The sequence below is a fragment of the Falco peregrinus genome, chromosome 14 (genome assembly GCF_023634155.1).
Source record: "Falco peregrinus isolate bFalPer1 chromosome 14, bFalPer1.pri, whole genome shotgun sequence".
Lineage (NCBI taxonomy): Eukaryota > Metazoa > Chordata > Aves > Falconiformes > Falconidae > Falco > Falco peregrinus.
This window is the reverse complement of record NC_073734.1, coordinates 22,775,825-22,791,393: the sequence shown is the minus strand read 5'-3', so window position 1 is coordinate 22,791,393 and position 15,569 is coordinate 22,775,825. Positions and strand designations below refer to the sequence as shown.

General features: G+C 54.2%; 1 protein-coding gene across 5 annotated transcripts in view; it reads right to left on the bottom strand.

Annotated features, from left to right (window-relative positions):
- Positions 1-5: 5 nt before the first annotated feature.
- NECAB2 (N-terminal EF-hand calcium binding protein 2) overlaps positions 6-15,569 on the bottom strand; it is an 88,057-nt gene continuing 72,493 nt past the window's right edge. For all 5 annotated transcript variants that reach the window (XM_013296035.3, XM_013296034.3, XM_055818966.1 and 2 more), the window contains 8 exons: positions 5,642-5,778; positions 3,075-3,193; positions 2,812-2,891; positions 1,964-2,020; positions 1,729-1,841; positions 1,335-1,412; positions 901-992; positions 6-785 (listed from right to left, as the gene is read on the bottom strand). In XM_013296035.3, coding sequence (XP_013151489.1) covers positions 757-785; positions 901-992; positions 1,335-1,412; positions 1,729-1,841; positions 1,964-2,020; positions 2,812-2,891; positions 3,075-3,193; positions 5,642-5,778 — 705 coding nt within the window. In that variant the 3' untranslated portion in view covers positions 6-756. The remainder of the gene's footprint in view (positions 786-900; positions 993-1,334; positions 1,413-1,728; positions 1,842-1,963; positions 2,021-2,811; positions 2,892-3,074; positions 3,194-5,641; positions 5,779-15,569) is intronic.

The window sequence follows — 15,569 nt, the reverse complement described above, 5'->3', positions numbered from 1 at the left end:
ACCGCTGGATCCCATCACTGTTTTATTTGGCATCACCGTCCCTGTTGTACAGCAGCTAATAAAGACGGGACAAGGGTATCGGCGAGGGTGCTGCGCCATGCACCCTGAGGGACCCCCACGCGTGGTGGGGTGGGGGCAGGATGGGCAGTGAACCCTGCACACAGACAGACAGACAGACTGACGTACAGACCCCAGGAAGGGGGATGAAGGGGTAGGGGGAAGCTCGCAATCCATCCCCACGCCTGCGAGGCACCTGCTGTCACCATGCACACGTGAAGGAAACCCCTCGGGACCACCCGCACCCCCTGCCCAGGGACACTGGGGACACACACACTGTGCTGGGCACAGCCTCACCCCCAGGCACCACTGTGGGGACCCCCAACTTATCCTCCCCAGGGGGCCTCCAGCATCCCACTCCCAACCCTGCTCCTCATCACCAGCTTCCTCCCCCTGCCTTGCCCCCCACCCATGGCCTGGCTGCCTGCACCCTGTCTCCCCCCACTCCCTGCCTGCCCATGCCTGGCAGACCCCAGGGGACACCCCTCACCCCCCCACCAAAGACCACCCCAGTCCAGGGAGAGGTGACCCAGGTGATGGGGTAGCTGTGGGGGACACCCGATGGGGTGCTGGGGACAGACGCAGGGGTTTCCTTCACTGCAGACAGGTCACACCACCACCTCCCGCCCCCAGCCACGCAGGGGCTCACAGCCACCCCACAGCGGGGATGGGTGCTGGTGGGACCCCCGGCACCAGTGGTCACTCTCGGCTCAGGGTACACCAGGCAGCTGCAGGGGAACGACACCAGAGGGTCACCCTGACCCCCCTCCAGTCCCACCCAGCCTGTACCGCCCCCCCACCCAGCTGTCCCTGTCCCACCCCACAGGGTGGCCACCCTCGTACCTGGCACGGCCACACTGGAGATGGCCTCGGGCTGGCTCAGCGTGTCCACCTTGACGTGCTGGAAGCCCTTGCAGGTGGCACTCTGCAGGTGCCTGCACCCGGGTGGGAGAAACTGGGTGACAGCCTCCCCCTAAATCACCGTCACAGCCCCTCACAGCCCCCTCCCTTGGGCGCAGCACCCTGACACTGGTCAGGACAGTGAGCCCTCCCATCCCTCATGTCCCAAGGCATCCCCAGGTGGGAGATGCACAGACCCCTCCCAAGCCCCCTGTCCCCTCTACAGTGACAGACCAAATCCTCGCCCCTGCCCCCAGGCAGGGGACAGAGCCTGGGGCTCAGCAGCTCCCACACCCCTCCGTGCCCAAGCACGTGGACGCACACACACCCCCCCACCCAAAAAAACCACCCTGAGCTTTTTGGGCCCCTTCCCCTACCTCTTCCAGTCCTCCTCAGTCTCCCAGAACTCGTAGACGATGAAGGTGACCCCGTCGGGCAGCTTCACTGCCGTGACGCTGGTGGGAGTGGGGAGAGGGGTGAGCCCCAAACCATGGGACATCCCCCCCTCAGCCTCTGCAGCCACAGGCATGCTGTAGGGTGGGCAACTGAGGGGTGACCCCAGCCCCAACAGCCCAGGTAGCGGGGAGCCCCCCCACCCAACACTCCCCAGCCCATGCAAAAATTTTGGTGGCCGAGCATCACTGCACCCCCAAATCCCGGCTGTTTTGCCTCAGCCCTTCACTTGGTGAGGTGGCCCTAGCTTCGAGGGCAGCTGGACATCCCCCTGCCCCCCCCAGCCCCCCCGAGCCCCCCGATGCCGGTGGTACCCACTGGAAGCAGTCCCGCTCCCCGGCCACACTCTTCAGGTACTGCTTCAGGGAGCTGCAGAACTCGCCCAGGTGCTTGTGCGACACCGTCATCTCATCCCGCACCAGGAGGAGGTACTGTGGGCCCCCCCCAAAAAACCCACAGTGGCACATGAGACCCAAAAAGCAAGGGGACAACCCTCGCCAAGCCCAATGGCATGCTGCAGGGACACCCCGGGGTGGTGGCCAGGCACTCTCACCGTGCACGCCGTGCTCTCGCTGTCTGACAGCCGCTGGTGCAGGTCAAACCAGAGGGTCTGGGGAAACGGGGAAAAAGCAGCGGGAGGGGTGGGTGAGCTGAGGCTGGGTGTCCCTCCCAGGGAGGTGGGTTTCTGTCCCCAGCACTCGGTAGGATGGGCTGTGCCCCCTTCTCTGCAGGGGATGGCTCTGAGAGCCACTTGCACCTTCGTACCCTCCCGTCAGGACCCTCTGCAAAAGCTCCCCGTGCTCCCAGGGCAGCTGACAGCCCCGACACCGTGTCCTCGCATCAGCCCCAAAGCTGCTGTCACCTTTCCATGGTCCCTGAATGGTCCCTGGGGTGGCAGGAGCAGGGGTACCTGTCCCTCCTCAGTGCCCACTGGCATCTTCCCATCCCTGGCCATGCCCTTATTTTCTCTGGCAAGCAGGACTGATATTTTTCTGCCCTGCACAGCACCTCCCTGCCCCCACGTACAGCACCACGTTCCCCCTGTCCCCTTCTGCTCTGAAAATGCAAACCCGGAGGATTTCAGTAACAGCTCCAGCACTGCAACGTTTTCTCCTTCAGTCCCTAGATGGAGTAAGACTGCCTCTGCAAGACACGTCACTTTTCTTCCTGACGTTTTTTTCTTGTTTAAATAAACACACAGTTAATCTTTCCACATTGAATAGCTGCCACCAGCTCGTCAGATGTAATAGCCTCCAACACCGCCCACAGCCCGTGCATGCCACAGCACAGGGATGGTCATGGCTACCTCTTGGTCACCTCCATCCCCACCAGGGCAGGGAGGCGGTGGAGCTGCAGGGACACCTAAGGGACAGCCCTACGCCTGGAATCGCTGGCCCTTACCTTGTCCTCCAGCCTGCCGATCAGCTCAGCCAGCCTGTTGATCTGCCCCTCCAGCCCCTCCGCCTTGGTGTCAGAGGAACCTGCGTGGAGCCGGGAGGCAGTGATGGAGTGAGAGGCACCCTCGGGCACCCCCCAAGAGCCCTGCTGCCCTCTGGAGAAGTTGAGCATCACCCCTGTGCTGCCACCCAGACTGCAGCTCCCTTCCCCAGGTCCCCTGAGCCACCCAAGGTGGCCAATGCAACTGGGAAGCAGCCATCACCTACCAGTCTGGAAGCTCTTCCCTTGCTCCCTGGGGACCATCCAGCTGGTGGGAGAGTAGCTGGGCACGGGGCTGTCATACCAGGTGTCCATCAGACCGTGGGCAGCCTTGCTGGGGTAGGGCCTGCAACCAGAGAGCACACAGGCCATCAGGGCAGAGCCGGGCACGTACAGCACAGCATGAGCCAGCCCCAGGGAGCCAACACTGGAGCATCCCTCTGGGCAACTCTGCCATGGCCACCAGATGCCTTGGAGAGCAGCAGTGGCTGCCCTCCTGCACCATCCTTCCGCACCACCCGGTGTGGGGAGTGGGTCAGAATCAGAGCGAGAGCAGCGGGCTGCTCCCAGCAGCCGTCACTTCTCTTTCCTGCTGCAGTTTGCAGCTGCCGTCTGTGTGCAGTGAGGTGGGAATGGGTTCGGGGAAGGCTGGCTCTCTCTTTCCTTCCTCCTCCACCGATGGGGAGCCTGAGCTGCAAGGGAGAGGCTGAGCTGCTCAAAGGGTCTCCAGCATCTCCTCCCAGTGAGAGCAGCTCCATGCCAGCTGCCCACTGGTGGAGGTGCCAGGGGGTCTTAGATCCTCTTGTCATCTCTTGCCAGCCATGGGGCTCGCACCCGGAGGCAGCATGCTGAGCACCGGGGAGCCGATAGGCATGACACTAGCCAGAATTGTCCCTGCCCTCCAGTCCCTCCCCAGGCACCTGGCTCCCTCGGAAGCGCATCAGCCGGGTGCCCTCCCTACCCTCCCTGGCCACTCCAGACAATTCCAGGTGGCTCCTTTAGTGCCGAGGGAGCCATGTCCGGGCTGCTGTTGTCCCCCAAAATCAGCCCATGTGGCCTTGACCATGTACATGGGAATGAGCAGATTTGGTCCCGAAGAACGTCACCAAGATAAGGAAGCAAGAACGGCGACAGAGGCAGCAGGAACATCCCCATCGCTACAGGCTGTGCAATAATCCCACTGCTGTGCTGAATAATCCCCCGTCAATAGGCAGGAAATTAGGTGAGAACAGAGAAAGATTTCTTTTTAATCACAATTTAATGAGCTGTCTCAGGCTTGGACACTGTGCCTTTCCACTTTGTTTTACAGCCCTGTATTTTAGTGCTTTTTAGGCCACCTTTTTGTCTCTGTGCGGATGTATGAGAACTTTTTTGTGGGGTTTTGATTTTGAAGTTTTTTTGGCTATTATCACCATGAGAAAACAACTACAATACTCCTCGTTATAAACAGGGCCCACACATTGGCAAACAAAAGCCAGCAAAGCCTTTCACAGGCTCTAATTGCTCCATCTGATGTTGGGCTTGCTTCCTCCTCATTGTTTCCCAGGAACTCTTACTTTTCCCACATTTTATACAAGGTTTGCTACAGTTTCCTTCCAAAATGAGGTGGAGAAAGTGATATGGGATGATGAAACCCAGAGCATTCCTCCTAGGAATGCTGGTGAGATGTCACCATGGCTGCCCAGGGTTTCATTGTGTCCCAAACAGCTCCTGTGAGCCCAACCCACTGCTGTCCTCTCCGGGATGTGGCTGCTGCAGATGTTAAACCCAAAAAGCCAAGACCAGGCTGCAGCGAAGCGTTCGGGCTCGTTGGCCCCTGCAGTGTCCCGGTGGGGAGTGGGATTTTCACTCTCTGCGGTCCCTGTGCATTGGCCTCCTCTGCCCACCTGCAGCTTGGGGAAGCCAGGGCATCTCCCCAGGCACCCCGTGGCCCCCTGGTTTGTAGGTATGGCAGAAGAGGGATTCACTTCAAAAGCATCTGAGGAATGGTTTCCATGGCAACCTGTCCTGGTTACAGTCATCGTGATGATGGTACTCAGGGGAGGTGAGTGACACTATGACACCGAGGGGGGCTACGCTGGGGTTTGGGCTATGCTGCTGGGTACCCCTTATGTTTTAGCCTTGGCAGTGCTTGAGAAATCTTGAAACTGTCTCCTCTGGCTTCTCCAAGCTTGGTAACGCATGCCGGGCTGCTGGGATGGGGACAGACCCCTGCACAGAACCCAAGGACGGCGGTGCCCGTCGCCAGTGCACAAGCACTTTTTGCCTCTATGGATGATGTCACCTGCTGAGTGCCCTGGCAGGAGGGACAGAATCCCTGGCATGGGAAGCCACCCTCTGCGGGCTGTCCCCAGCACACCCAGACACAGCCACCCTGCTGCTGGTGCCTGCGTTTTGCCCTGGATGGGACCAGTGGCTTTGCTCAGAGAAGCAGTCCTGTGCACCCAGTGCTGCCCAGCCCAGCCCCAGGGTGCTGCTCCCTTGTTGGCATCCCCCCCTGCACCACTCAGGGGTGATGGGGTCAAGAGGGACCCTTGGGGCTGTAGGAGAGTGAGGGACAGGGCAGGACGGAGCAGTGGAGGAAAGACATGAGAGCTCTCAGGAAACCGGGAAGGGAGGCAGAGGGAAAGGCAGCTGCTCGCCAAGCTCCCCTGTGCTCCCACACACTGCCTGCTGCATTTCCTTCATCCCACAAAAGCATCTTCTTCCTCTCCCTCCCCCTCCCCCCCCCCCCCCCCCCCCCGCCCCTAAAATCAACCAGGAAGCAGAGAGGAGGGCAGGAGGTGCTGCAGACCTGGCGGGGTTGGTTTGCTCATCGATGGCATCCACGGCACTCTCCACGGAGCTCAGCAGCGACTGGGTCTGGTTTGCAGTCTCCTTCAGCAAGAAGCGGGTCACAAACTGGTCCACGTTGCTGCCGCTCTCGTACACCTGCCAAGGCAGACAGTGAGCACGGTGAGACCCAGCGCCCGATGCCGGCGGGCACCCCAGCCGGTGCAGCATCCATCCAACATCCCACGCACAAGCTGGTCCCCTCTGTGTCCCTGACCATGAGGGCCACAGGAAGAACAAGCCTGTGCTGTCCCACCCCACGGGAAGAGTATAACCCTGCAGCATCTGTAGGTCACCCAGCATATAGCCCCTCCAGCATCCATCACCCTGGGACAGACTTGTAGAGGCTGTGACAGGAGGGAGTGTGGGCAGCGAGGCACATCAGCATCGCTTTATTTATAGATAAATAAAGCAACGCAAAGAGGCGATTACCCAAAGCCCATAGTTGCTCTCTTTACTGTGATCTTACTTTACTATTGCCTTGCATTAGTTGCCAACAGTATGGCCAACCCGATGCTAAAGAGGTTTGGGACAACTGACATGGTTGTCACCAAGCAGCCACAAGCTGAAGATGCCTTCAAGCCAGCAGCAGAAAGCTCCGGCAGCCCCCACCCAACCTCCCTCCCTCCCGTCCCATGCTGCAAAACAAGAGCTTCAGCATATTTTGGTGGTGGTTTGTTGTTGGGGGTTTTTTTTGGAAGCGGGAGCAAAGGAAAGCTCTGGCTGATGGAGACAGCCTCCAGAGCAGGAATGCCTTCAGCAGGAGGCAGGCTGCTCCCAGGGAGCTTTGGTGCAGGAGGACAAGCTGTTCAAGCCACAAAAGCTCCTGGAATAGTCCAAACCCTCCCAAGACAGCCGACACTTAATAAAATGTTTAAAGAGCGCAACTGATCTGCTTAAAGTACGCAGCACCCCTCCCCCAGCACAGCCTTGCTGTGCCCTGCCCACGGCACGGTGCTGCTCCTCTACCTCCTGCCAGAGGACACTGGCACAAATGGACCGACACAACCAGTTCCACACCCGCGCAACCAGCCCAATGTTGGCCCAACACCATCACAACCAGTCCAACACCAGCCGAACTGGTCTGACCCCAACCCAACCAGGCCAAGTCCAGCCCAGCCAGGCCACTGGCCACACCAGGTCTGGCTGAAGCTAAGCACTCAGCATCATAATTAAAAAAACTTGTTGTCAAAAATCAGGTTCCTCTCAACCCAAACTCACTGGCATCGCTTTTTCCTCAGAGTCTTTCCAACCCATCAGTGCCTGCAAGGACAGCATGTGGCCCAGGCAAACCCCTGCTGGGCAGCCCGTCCTTGCCTGCTAGCACCTCCTGGCACGGGATTCCTCTGGGATTCACGACTTTTGGCTCCAGGAGATGGGGATGGACACTCCTGGATCCCTGCATTCCACTGGCAATGACCAAACTCAGGGGTGAGAGTGCTCCGGTCCCAGCACCACCAGTTATCTGAGCACGTAGCGGCACAACACGAGTACCCCAAGCTCCCCAAAGCAAATTATTCTTGTTTTATGGTGAAGCGATTAATGAGGGTTATTTCCATGGCAACTTGAGCGGCTCTGCAAGAACCCAGAGGACCTTTATCCCTGATTTTAAATCATAAAAGAAGAATGAGTTGAAGAAAAACACTCCTGGGGAAACTGGTTGTAGATGTGATTTCTCACCCCTGGTTTGGTAGGGGAACATGAGTTCCTTGATGGCTTCTTGAGCATCCAACTAGCCTGGCAGTTAATGACATCTCTCAACCACAAAAAACTTGCTCCTCTCCCCCTCACAGCCACATGCAGTGTGCTGTATACGTGACCTCCTGCAGCTGCTCACTGTAGCACCACTGGATGGCAGGGAATGATGTGCGGAGTCGCCCTTTCACCAGCACAGCCTGTCCCAGGACACTGGTCAAATGGAGACAGGACCAGCTCAGCAGATCTGCACGAGCACCCAGCACTGGGATGCTCCTTGGGTGTGCACACAGGACCCTGCCACCTTTCTCCGAGCAGGACCATGCTCCCCTCCGCAGCCCCAGTGCTGCCCAGCACACTCCACCAGTACCACCATTATCCAACAGTCAGGTCAGAGGGAGGAAAGCTGGCATTGGCGCAGGGTACAGGGAGATGCAGCAAAAAACTGCAGGCAGGAGAGGGGGGTGATCACCCTGTCTGGGACCATCAAAGCCTCAGAAACACAACGCAGTGGTCGCCTGTGTGTCATGTCCTCTCTCCACAGCCCAGCAGTGTTTGGAAGCAAGACCAGCCGGCTTGGAGAGACACACTCACCTGCTGGCTGCTAACAGGGACATTCACAGCGCCCTGAAGCCAAGCGCAGCCAGTGCAGCACCGCTCGCCTGTGCGAATGAGCATGGGACCGTGAGCGTGATGGAGCAGCGTCCCCATCACACAACCAAAGATCAGTGTCTCGCTTGCTCGCCCCTTTGGGATTTTGCCTTACTTTACCAGTACAGCACACAGTACCCACAGCAGTGGGTGCTGTGCCATGGGACCACGCAGCCTCCCAGGGGCTGGATGTGCTTCCTTGCCCACCACAGATGGGGTTGCTGCTGGGCTTTTTGGATCGGGATGCCAGTGCCACCATGTCGAGCTTGGACATCTCCTGACAAGTCCTGCCCAGCTTTCCCTTGCCCCGTGCAGGCAGGGAGAGGGATGAACAGGCAGCCTGGGACCATGGATGTGACAGCTGGTGAAGCATCGCACCGAGCCCCCTCCGTGGGAGGCACAGGCACCACTGCAAGACAAATAAACAGCAATAGAGCCAAGGGAGTGATGTGAAAACATTTGTTGAGCATTTGGATTGGGAAAAACAATTTGAATGCCATCACAAATATTCCTGGATAGTTGGATGATCTCTGTTCTCCCCAGAAAAATACAACTTGCTCAGAACACACAATATACACTATGTATGCATGTGTATTCTTTCCAAGCATCATTACACATATACACACAGACATACGTATCACAACTGAACAAGTCTGTATAGACAGCGTATTCAATTCACTGTCAAGGAACCTCATCCTTCATCTTCCTCTGCCAGCACATGCTTTGGAAAGAGCCCCACACCAGGCCAAATCCGCTCCTTCACCCAGGCAATCATCTTATCATTTAATACATCCTCCACTATCCTCACGCTGGCTGAGGGTGTATTAAATCGATAAATCTTGGCAAAGACATATCATTGCATTTGGGATCTGAAACTATTTCTTTTGCATTTCCCCTCCCTCCACGGCTGCTCCCCCCGCGCACGCCCCTGCCAGCAACCAGCAGTTTGCCCATAATGAAGGTGTAAATATATTAAACAGGCACTCAGACAGGCTCTGCTATAATTACAGATAGGTTTTGATTAACTCTTGCACCCAGCCTTGCTCTGATTGCTGGTGCTGGGGATCTGATTGCTGCCTTGGCAGCAGGCTGCTGTTCCCGTGGGCTGGGGACTATGCCCCTCCTCGTGGATTTAATATAGACCTGCAGGCCCCCGGGAGCTGCTGCTGCTGCTAAACACGGAGCTGTGCGTGCTCCTTCGAGCGGCTGATTGGGCTATTCTTTTAATTAAGAGCACGGGTTTTCTGGGACATGATTTGCCCTGCTGAGCGGGGGGGCTAGAAGCGAGCATGGGGCTGGCCGGAGCTGGGGGCTGCATCCAGGTCCCCGTGCCCCAAGGCCCCTTCTGCTGCTCCAAGCACTATTGCACTGCAAAGACACAGTAATTCCCCATTAATGTCCCTTTCCAGGGAGATCTGCAGCACCCGTGCCTTGTCCTCTTCTCTGATAGTCACCCAAACCATGTAGAACATCCCCGTGGATGCTCCAAGCCCATCAACTGATTTTACACCTGCTCCGCTCTCTTATCCCACGCTCCATTTCCCTGCTGCAGGTGCGAAGAGTGCACCGCTGCTCTTCCATTTCAACCCATACATCAAATAAATGGGGTAAATGCTATTTACCTCCACTTTTCTACTGCTCTCCGAGACTCCAGCCCATCTCCTGCAAATGCCACCAAAAAATTTCCTGATCAGCCCTTCCCACGCCTCACGTGAACAGATCGCTCCCCCTAGCACAGGAGCCTGCTCCTTTTGGAAAATCACATTTATGAAGGCACAGGCTATACCGAGCACCATCTGATCACTCGGACTGGTTCTGGCTGCTAGAATATAAGGCTGCGAGAGTTTGCCTAGTTAAATGTTGGGATTTTATTACCTAACTACACCCTACAATCTCGGTTCAGCTCTAGGGTAAACCAGGTGATTCCCATGTTCATTTAGATCAGTTTAACTCCCTACATCAAGATTCGTTGGAAGGATGGATGCCAGCCAGCATGGAGGAATATTGGGGTGTCAGTGAAGATCTGATGCTTTTTAACAGGCCAGTAAGTCCAATAGCTCTGAAATGAAAACTCCAATAGCTCTGAAATTAAAACAACGGTGGGGTTCCCCCACACACACCTTGATAACTCTGTCTATTTGCCAACCCAGCTGTGACATTTGCTCTCAGGAGCTGGGTCTGAGACACGTGTCCTCAGAGGTTTTTCAGCAGTCCCTGGGGCTCTCCTCTAGCCAATTGTCTTATTTGACACTGCAAAAACAAGTCATTAAGAAGACCAGCTCCAAAGGGATCCTTCCCATCATCTTATTAAAACATTTGTCACTCTGTCCTAGGGAGATTTAATGAGGTTTGGTCTTATTAATTCCACCCTGAAGAGTTATTCCCTCTTTGCTTCGCTTGAGAAGTTAAAATATTTATGGAGATAATATAATAATTGCTGCTCAATGAAGCTGCTTTGAGCCAGAAGCTCTTGGAGGGGCACATCTCCAAGCATGCTCTTTCCCATCCAGCTAGCCGATGAGTTCAAGGCTAGAAAGACTTTGGCATCACAGATACTACCCTGCTGCAGAGTGTTTTGCTGGCAAGCCTTGGGTGAGGAAGGAGCATGGTGGCTACCGAAGAGGCAGAGAAGGGTAAAAAAGGCACCTCTTCCCTTGCTACATCCCCAGCTGCCTGGCCTTGATGTCTGCTGCTGCTGCAAAGGGATGGCTGCGTGCGTCTGCAGCAAGAAACAAACGTAAAAGGCTTGTTGAAAGGATGGCCTTGAGATTTCTACAGGGGACAGCTCTCAGCAGAGCTTCAGAAAGCGTCACTGTTTGAAAAACCAGGTCATGAGCCAGAGACATTGGAAAACAAGAGAAAGAACGAGTGAGAAAGGACAATTTGGTTTAGCAACAGGTAATTGGGGATATATTGCCCAGTGCCGAGCTCTCTGGTCAGTCAGCTGAGGTCCAAGCCCCAAATCCCACACCTCCCTTCACATCACAGGCTTTTTATGTGCCTGTAACACACCTCCCCGTGCACAGCAGGTGCGCACATGGGGGCACAGGCTGCCCAAAGCCCCACCACAGCTCTTCCAGCTTTCCATTTCCATAGGCACCTGCCCCAAATCTGCCCTAATTACGGCACAGATTAATGAAAACACCCTTGGGAAGTGTTACCTGTGCAGATCACAGCTGGGACTTTGGTGCCATTGAATGCTTGGACTTGCCAGCACCAGCGTCGAGCATCCCACACCAGGCATTGCGAACAGATGCCCAGAGCTGAGCTCTCATGGCCATGTTCCTGTGGGTACCAAATGACTGAAAAGGGAGATTTTCAATGTTGTTGAGCATCTCAAAGCTTCTTTGCTGGCATTTTTAAAGGTCACTATTTAGCTCGTTAAGACTACAGGATGTAAAATATAAATGATTCTGAGCCACCCACGGACTCGGAGACCCCCCCTGCGACAGCCCCGTACCTTCCCTTTACCTTGAAGCGTTACAGCCTGACCAACAAGGCTTTCCAGAGCTGCTTTTCAGCAAGACTGACCAAATTGGCTGACATTTACCAAGCCTGGGGACATTGACAGCTTCTCAAATTTTTATTAACTCCAACCACGGCTGAAGCACGCCCACGGAGTGATGGCACTGAACCGAAGAGGCTTTTCAAGTGGAAACCACAGCCAATTCTGTTTCACCCACACTTTTCCTCCAGTTAAAAAAAAAACAACCAAGCAACCCAACAACAAACCCATTGCCATGCCATGAAACACCTCTGTCAAACCTCATCCCGGGATGACGGAGAGGTTATCTTCCACCCACTCACCCTTTTACAAACCAGGCATGTGTTGCGCTGTAACCTCTGAGTGGCTGATTTAAATTCGTTGCTTCTAATTGCCTGTTTTCTTCCAAGAGATATTTTCTTACACTTACAATAACACTCAGACCTGCCTCTCACTCCTTTCCCTCCCTTCAACTCTTAAATCCCTTCAGAAGCAGAGACCCAAAACTGATTGCCTGGCACATAATCAGTAGAAGAAACCTGAAGAGAACAGACACTTAAATAGTTGATAAATGAAAGCATTAACATATGAAAGACCCTCAGCCTTCCCGAAACAGCTCTAAAGAAACAAATGAGACACCTGTTCAGACAAAAAAAAAAAATGATGATGTGATGATGGCAGCACATGGGGTTTAAAAGCCTTTTGCTATAAAATCCTCCTTTTATAAACCTCGGTGCTGGACCCTGGTCAGCTCATGTTTGCCTTGCCTGGTCCTGGGACTTCCCTCTTCCCATTATTAGGAAATGTCCTGGCTGTGATATAATCCCATCATTTCTCATTACAGCCGCGGGTGTGTGAGGGGCGGGTAGCTGTTGGCCCATACGTGTGCTATACATCGCACCCCCCGGGGTTGCCTATGGATCAAGAGGCATATGGCACTTTCACACCCTGTCCACATCGCCAGCAGGCAAAGAAGAAACTTGGAAATAAAGCGTGGCCTCCTACTTCTGAACACCCTGACTATAATTAGCCTTTCCCTCCACGCAAGTTCCTAATTAGCTGTATATAGTATCCACAAGACGGTAAACGAATACACATTTTCTTTCAGTTTTCCAAGGAAAGTACAGATTTTGTTTTCCAAACAGGACCTACTCAAAAGACCCTGTAGATGTAGTGACATGGGATGGTCAAGCTGCTGAAGGCTCAGCCTGGTCATGCCAGCTGGTTACGTGTTGACTCGGTCCCTGCCTATCCTTTTGGTGGCTCCTTCAAAGCTGCTCTCGGGCTTCGAACACAGTGCTGATGTCTGTATATGATTTATTTAATCCCAGGAGCAATAGCCTTAAAACTGGAGGGAGGAGGAGGAAGAAAATGTTCTACAGGAGGTCCATCAGAGCTGGAGCCAGGGCAGCATGAGTAGGACCTCCAGAGAAGATGCTCTTCCTTCTCAGAGTGAGAGGAGGGACATGAATTTTGCAGTGAGAGACAAGCAGAAGAATAGTGAATAAACATCTTTGTCTAAAAATATGCTCCAAGAAAGACCTTCTTAAGATTCATCTCCCTGCCAGCCCCGCTGTGCTCCCCGGCAGTCTGGCAGCCCGGCTGGATCTCAGGCACAGCCCTGGGGGTGCTGGCAAGGAAATTGCTCTGGTTGGTATCGCATGGAGAATCGGCTTTCTGGCCTGGAGTCTGAACAGAAAAGTTGGGGGAAATTCAGTTCTTGCAGAAGTGGAGTAGCACTGTTGCTTTACTTTGTAGTGCAATATTTTCTTAAATTAATTTCAGGGAAGAGTTGCAGAAATACTATCCGAGAAGCTAAACAGATATGTCTTGTTTCCTTCTCGATTATTCTTGAACTATAAAGTTCCATAACTTTTCCAGAAATTCACGATTTTTTTTCTACAGAAATCAATACTGAAATTGTTCAGAAACGTATCATTCAAAACACAAAGAAAGATGACTCAGCCTTTACCTGTTCACCACCCTGTCACCACTCCTTCCTTTTTTCAGCCTAACCCATTCACCATGAATACATCTTTAATTGCATTATAGGAGTGTTTCAAAGCTGGTGTTTCATATAAAATCACCCATCTAAGAAAGGGGCAAAAAAGCAGCTAACAATCCCTCAAACAACCCCCTCCCCACCAGGGCAGACCTCCGTGATGCCAAGTGAGGGTGGATGATGCTCTGAGCCTCCCAGAAAAGGCCAACTGGCCATTTGAGCCAACATCCTGACTCCTAAAGAAGAGCCAAATGTTTCCCAGAAGGAAGACGATGACAAGCTGCACAGGATCTCCCAGGGCTCAGCCAGGTACAAAGTACCAGGAGATAAGCTGCTCCCGTGCTGGGCAGTGAGGAAGCTGGGGAAGCGCTTCCCCGAAGGACCCCCTGATGGGCAGCAGGGCACGAATTCGCCCAGGAGGAAAGACGAAGCAATAGATGTGCTGCACTGCAGTGGTACCCCACGGCCTTCAGACTAGGGGACCTCAGTGGCTGCTGAGGCTGGGTGCGAGCGGAGCCAGGGTCAGAGCACGATGCCTGTGGGAACCCGGAGCAGCTCACGCTGTTTGGGCTGGGCACTACCCGGAGCTGCTCCCACCGTGTTGCTCTTACACCCTGCCGCGGAACAGCATCCCGGCACAGCAAAGTGCTGCTCCAGGAGCCTCAGGTGCCCTCGGGGTGAGCACCAGGTCTGTTCAGCAGAGCAGGAGAAAAACTGCTCAAGTAAAATGAGAGGATGAGATAAAGGATTAGCTGGAGGGTTCGATGAAAAGATTATTTTGAAGGATTATTTCTACTGACTATTTTATCTTGAGGTGTCATCTTTCAAAAAAAGAGCAATATCATATTTGCCAAGCTTAATTTTGGCAGGTAAGGATGCAAATGAGATCACTCTATATTGCTGTTCTGGACTGTGCTCTAAAACAACGAGAAAAATCCATCATTTTTAACATCCAAGAGTGGTGGCAGATGGTGCTTGCTCTGGGGCTGTGAGCTGCTCAAACAAGTGCTCCCTTGCAGTGTGCTGCAAGTTTGGGGAGACCCACAGCCACACCGGTACCAGCTGCAGTGAGAGGAGGGTGGCTGCAGCAGCTCCCAGCGAGCCTCCGGAGCCCAGCATCTCCTGCTCACTGCCATGACATGTCGTAAGGCAGAGACAAGAAGGGTGAATCACAGCAGGAACAATTTAACTTGCAAATAACACATGCAGACCTGTTCACCTGTCTGTATGTACCTCTGGACTCCCCAGCACCGCTAGAGCATCAGCAGCTGGTATTGAAGGTCAGTACGCTCGGTTTTCCCTTTATGATTTACATATTCTCTCATTTAAATAATGATTCTTGGGGTGGGGGAAATCTGCCTGCAGCTGGATTGGGGACAGTGCCTGTCCATAAGACACACATGTGTTATTTGGCACCCTGACACGAGAAGGCTCTCAGGGGTTGTCACCACTTGATGATATTTCCATTCCAAGTCCATTAAATGAGATAAAAAAGGATTTTGCCAAGTGATAGACTAGCAGCGGAGCTGGCAGCAAGCAAGGAGTAAACCACTGTCTTTCACGTCTCCTTTTGCTCCCTCCAGGACCAAAAGTGATGCTGAGCATCTAGCAGAGGATGGTCCAGAGCCAGCTGCCGGTCCTCAGGCCTCTTCCATAAATCTCTCTTGTTGTGCCTCACTCCTCCCTGAAGCCAGTCGCTGAATCCCCCCTAATCTGTCAGCACCCCCCTGCCCTGCTCTGCTCACCTGGCCTCACCGAAGCAGAGCTGCACAGCCTTTCCCTGCACCATGTTCACAGGCACCAGAGAGACCAGCTCCTCCCCATTCCAGTACATGCATGGGAGGCTGTTGCACCTGCAGCTCCAATTTTGAGCCATTTTGCTTTCCAAGCCCTGGGATGAGGCACACACCAAAAACCAAAGACCATCACCAGCCCTGCCTGGTACCCAACAGGAGCATCTCCAGGATGGGATGATTTGACCTGAAATCTGAGCTGCTTCCTCCTTGAGGGCAAATTCCTCACTCAGCATATTTGGGATGTTTTTGCAGCTTGCTTTTT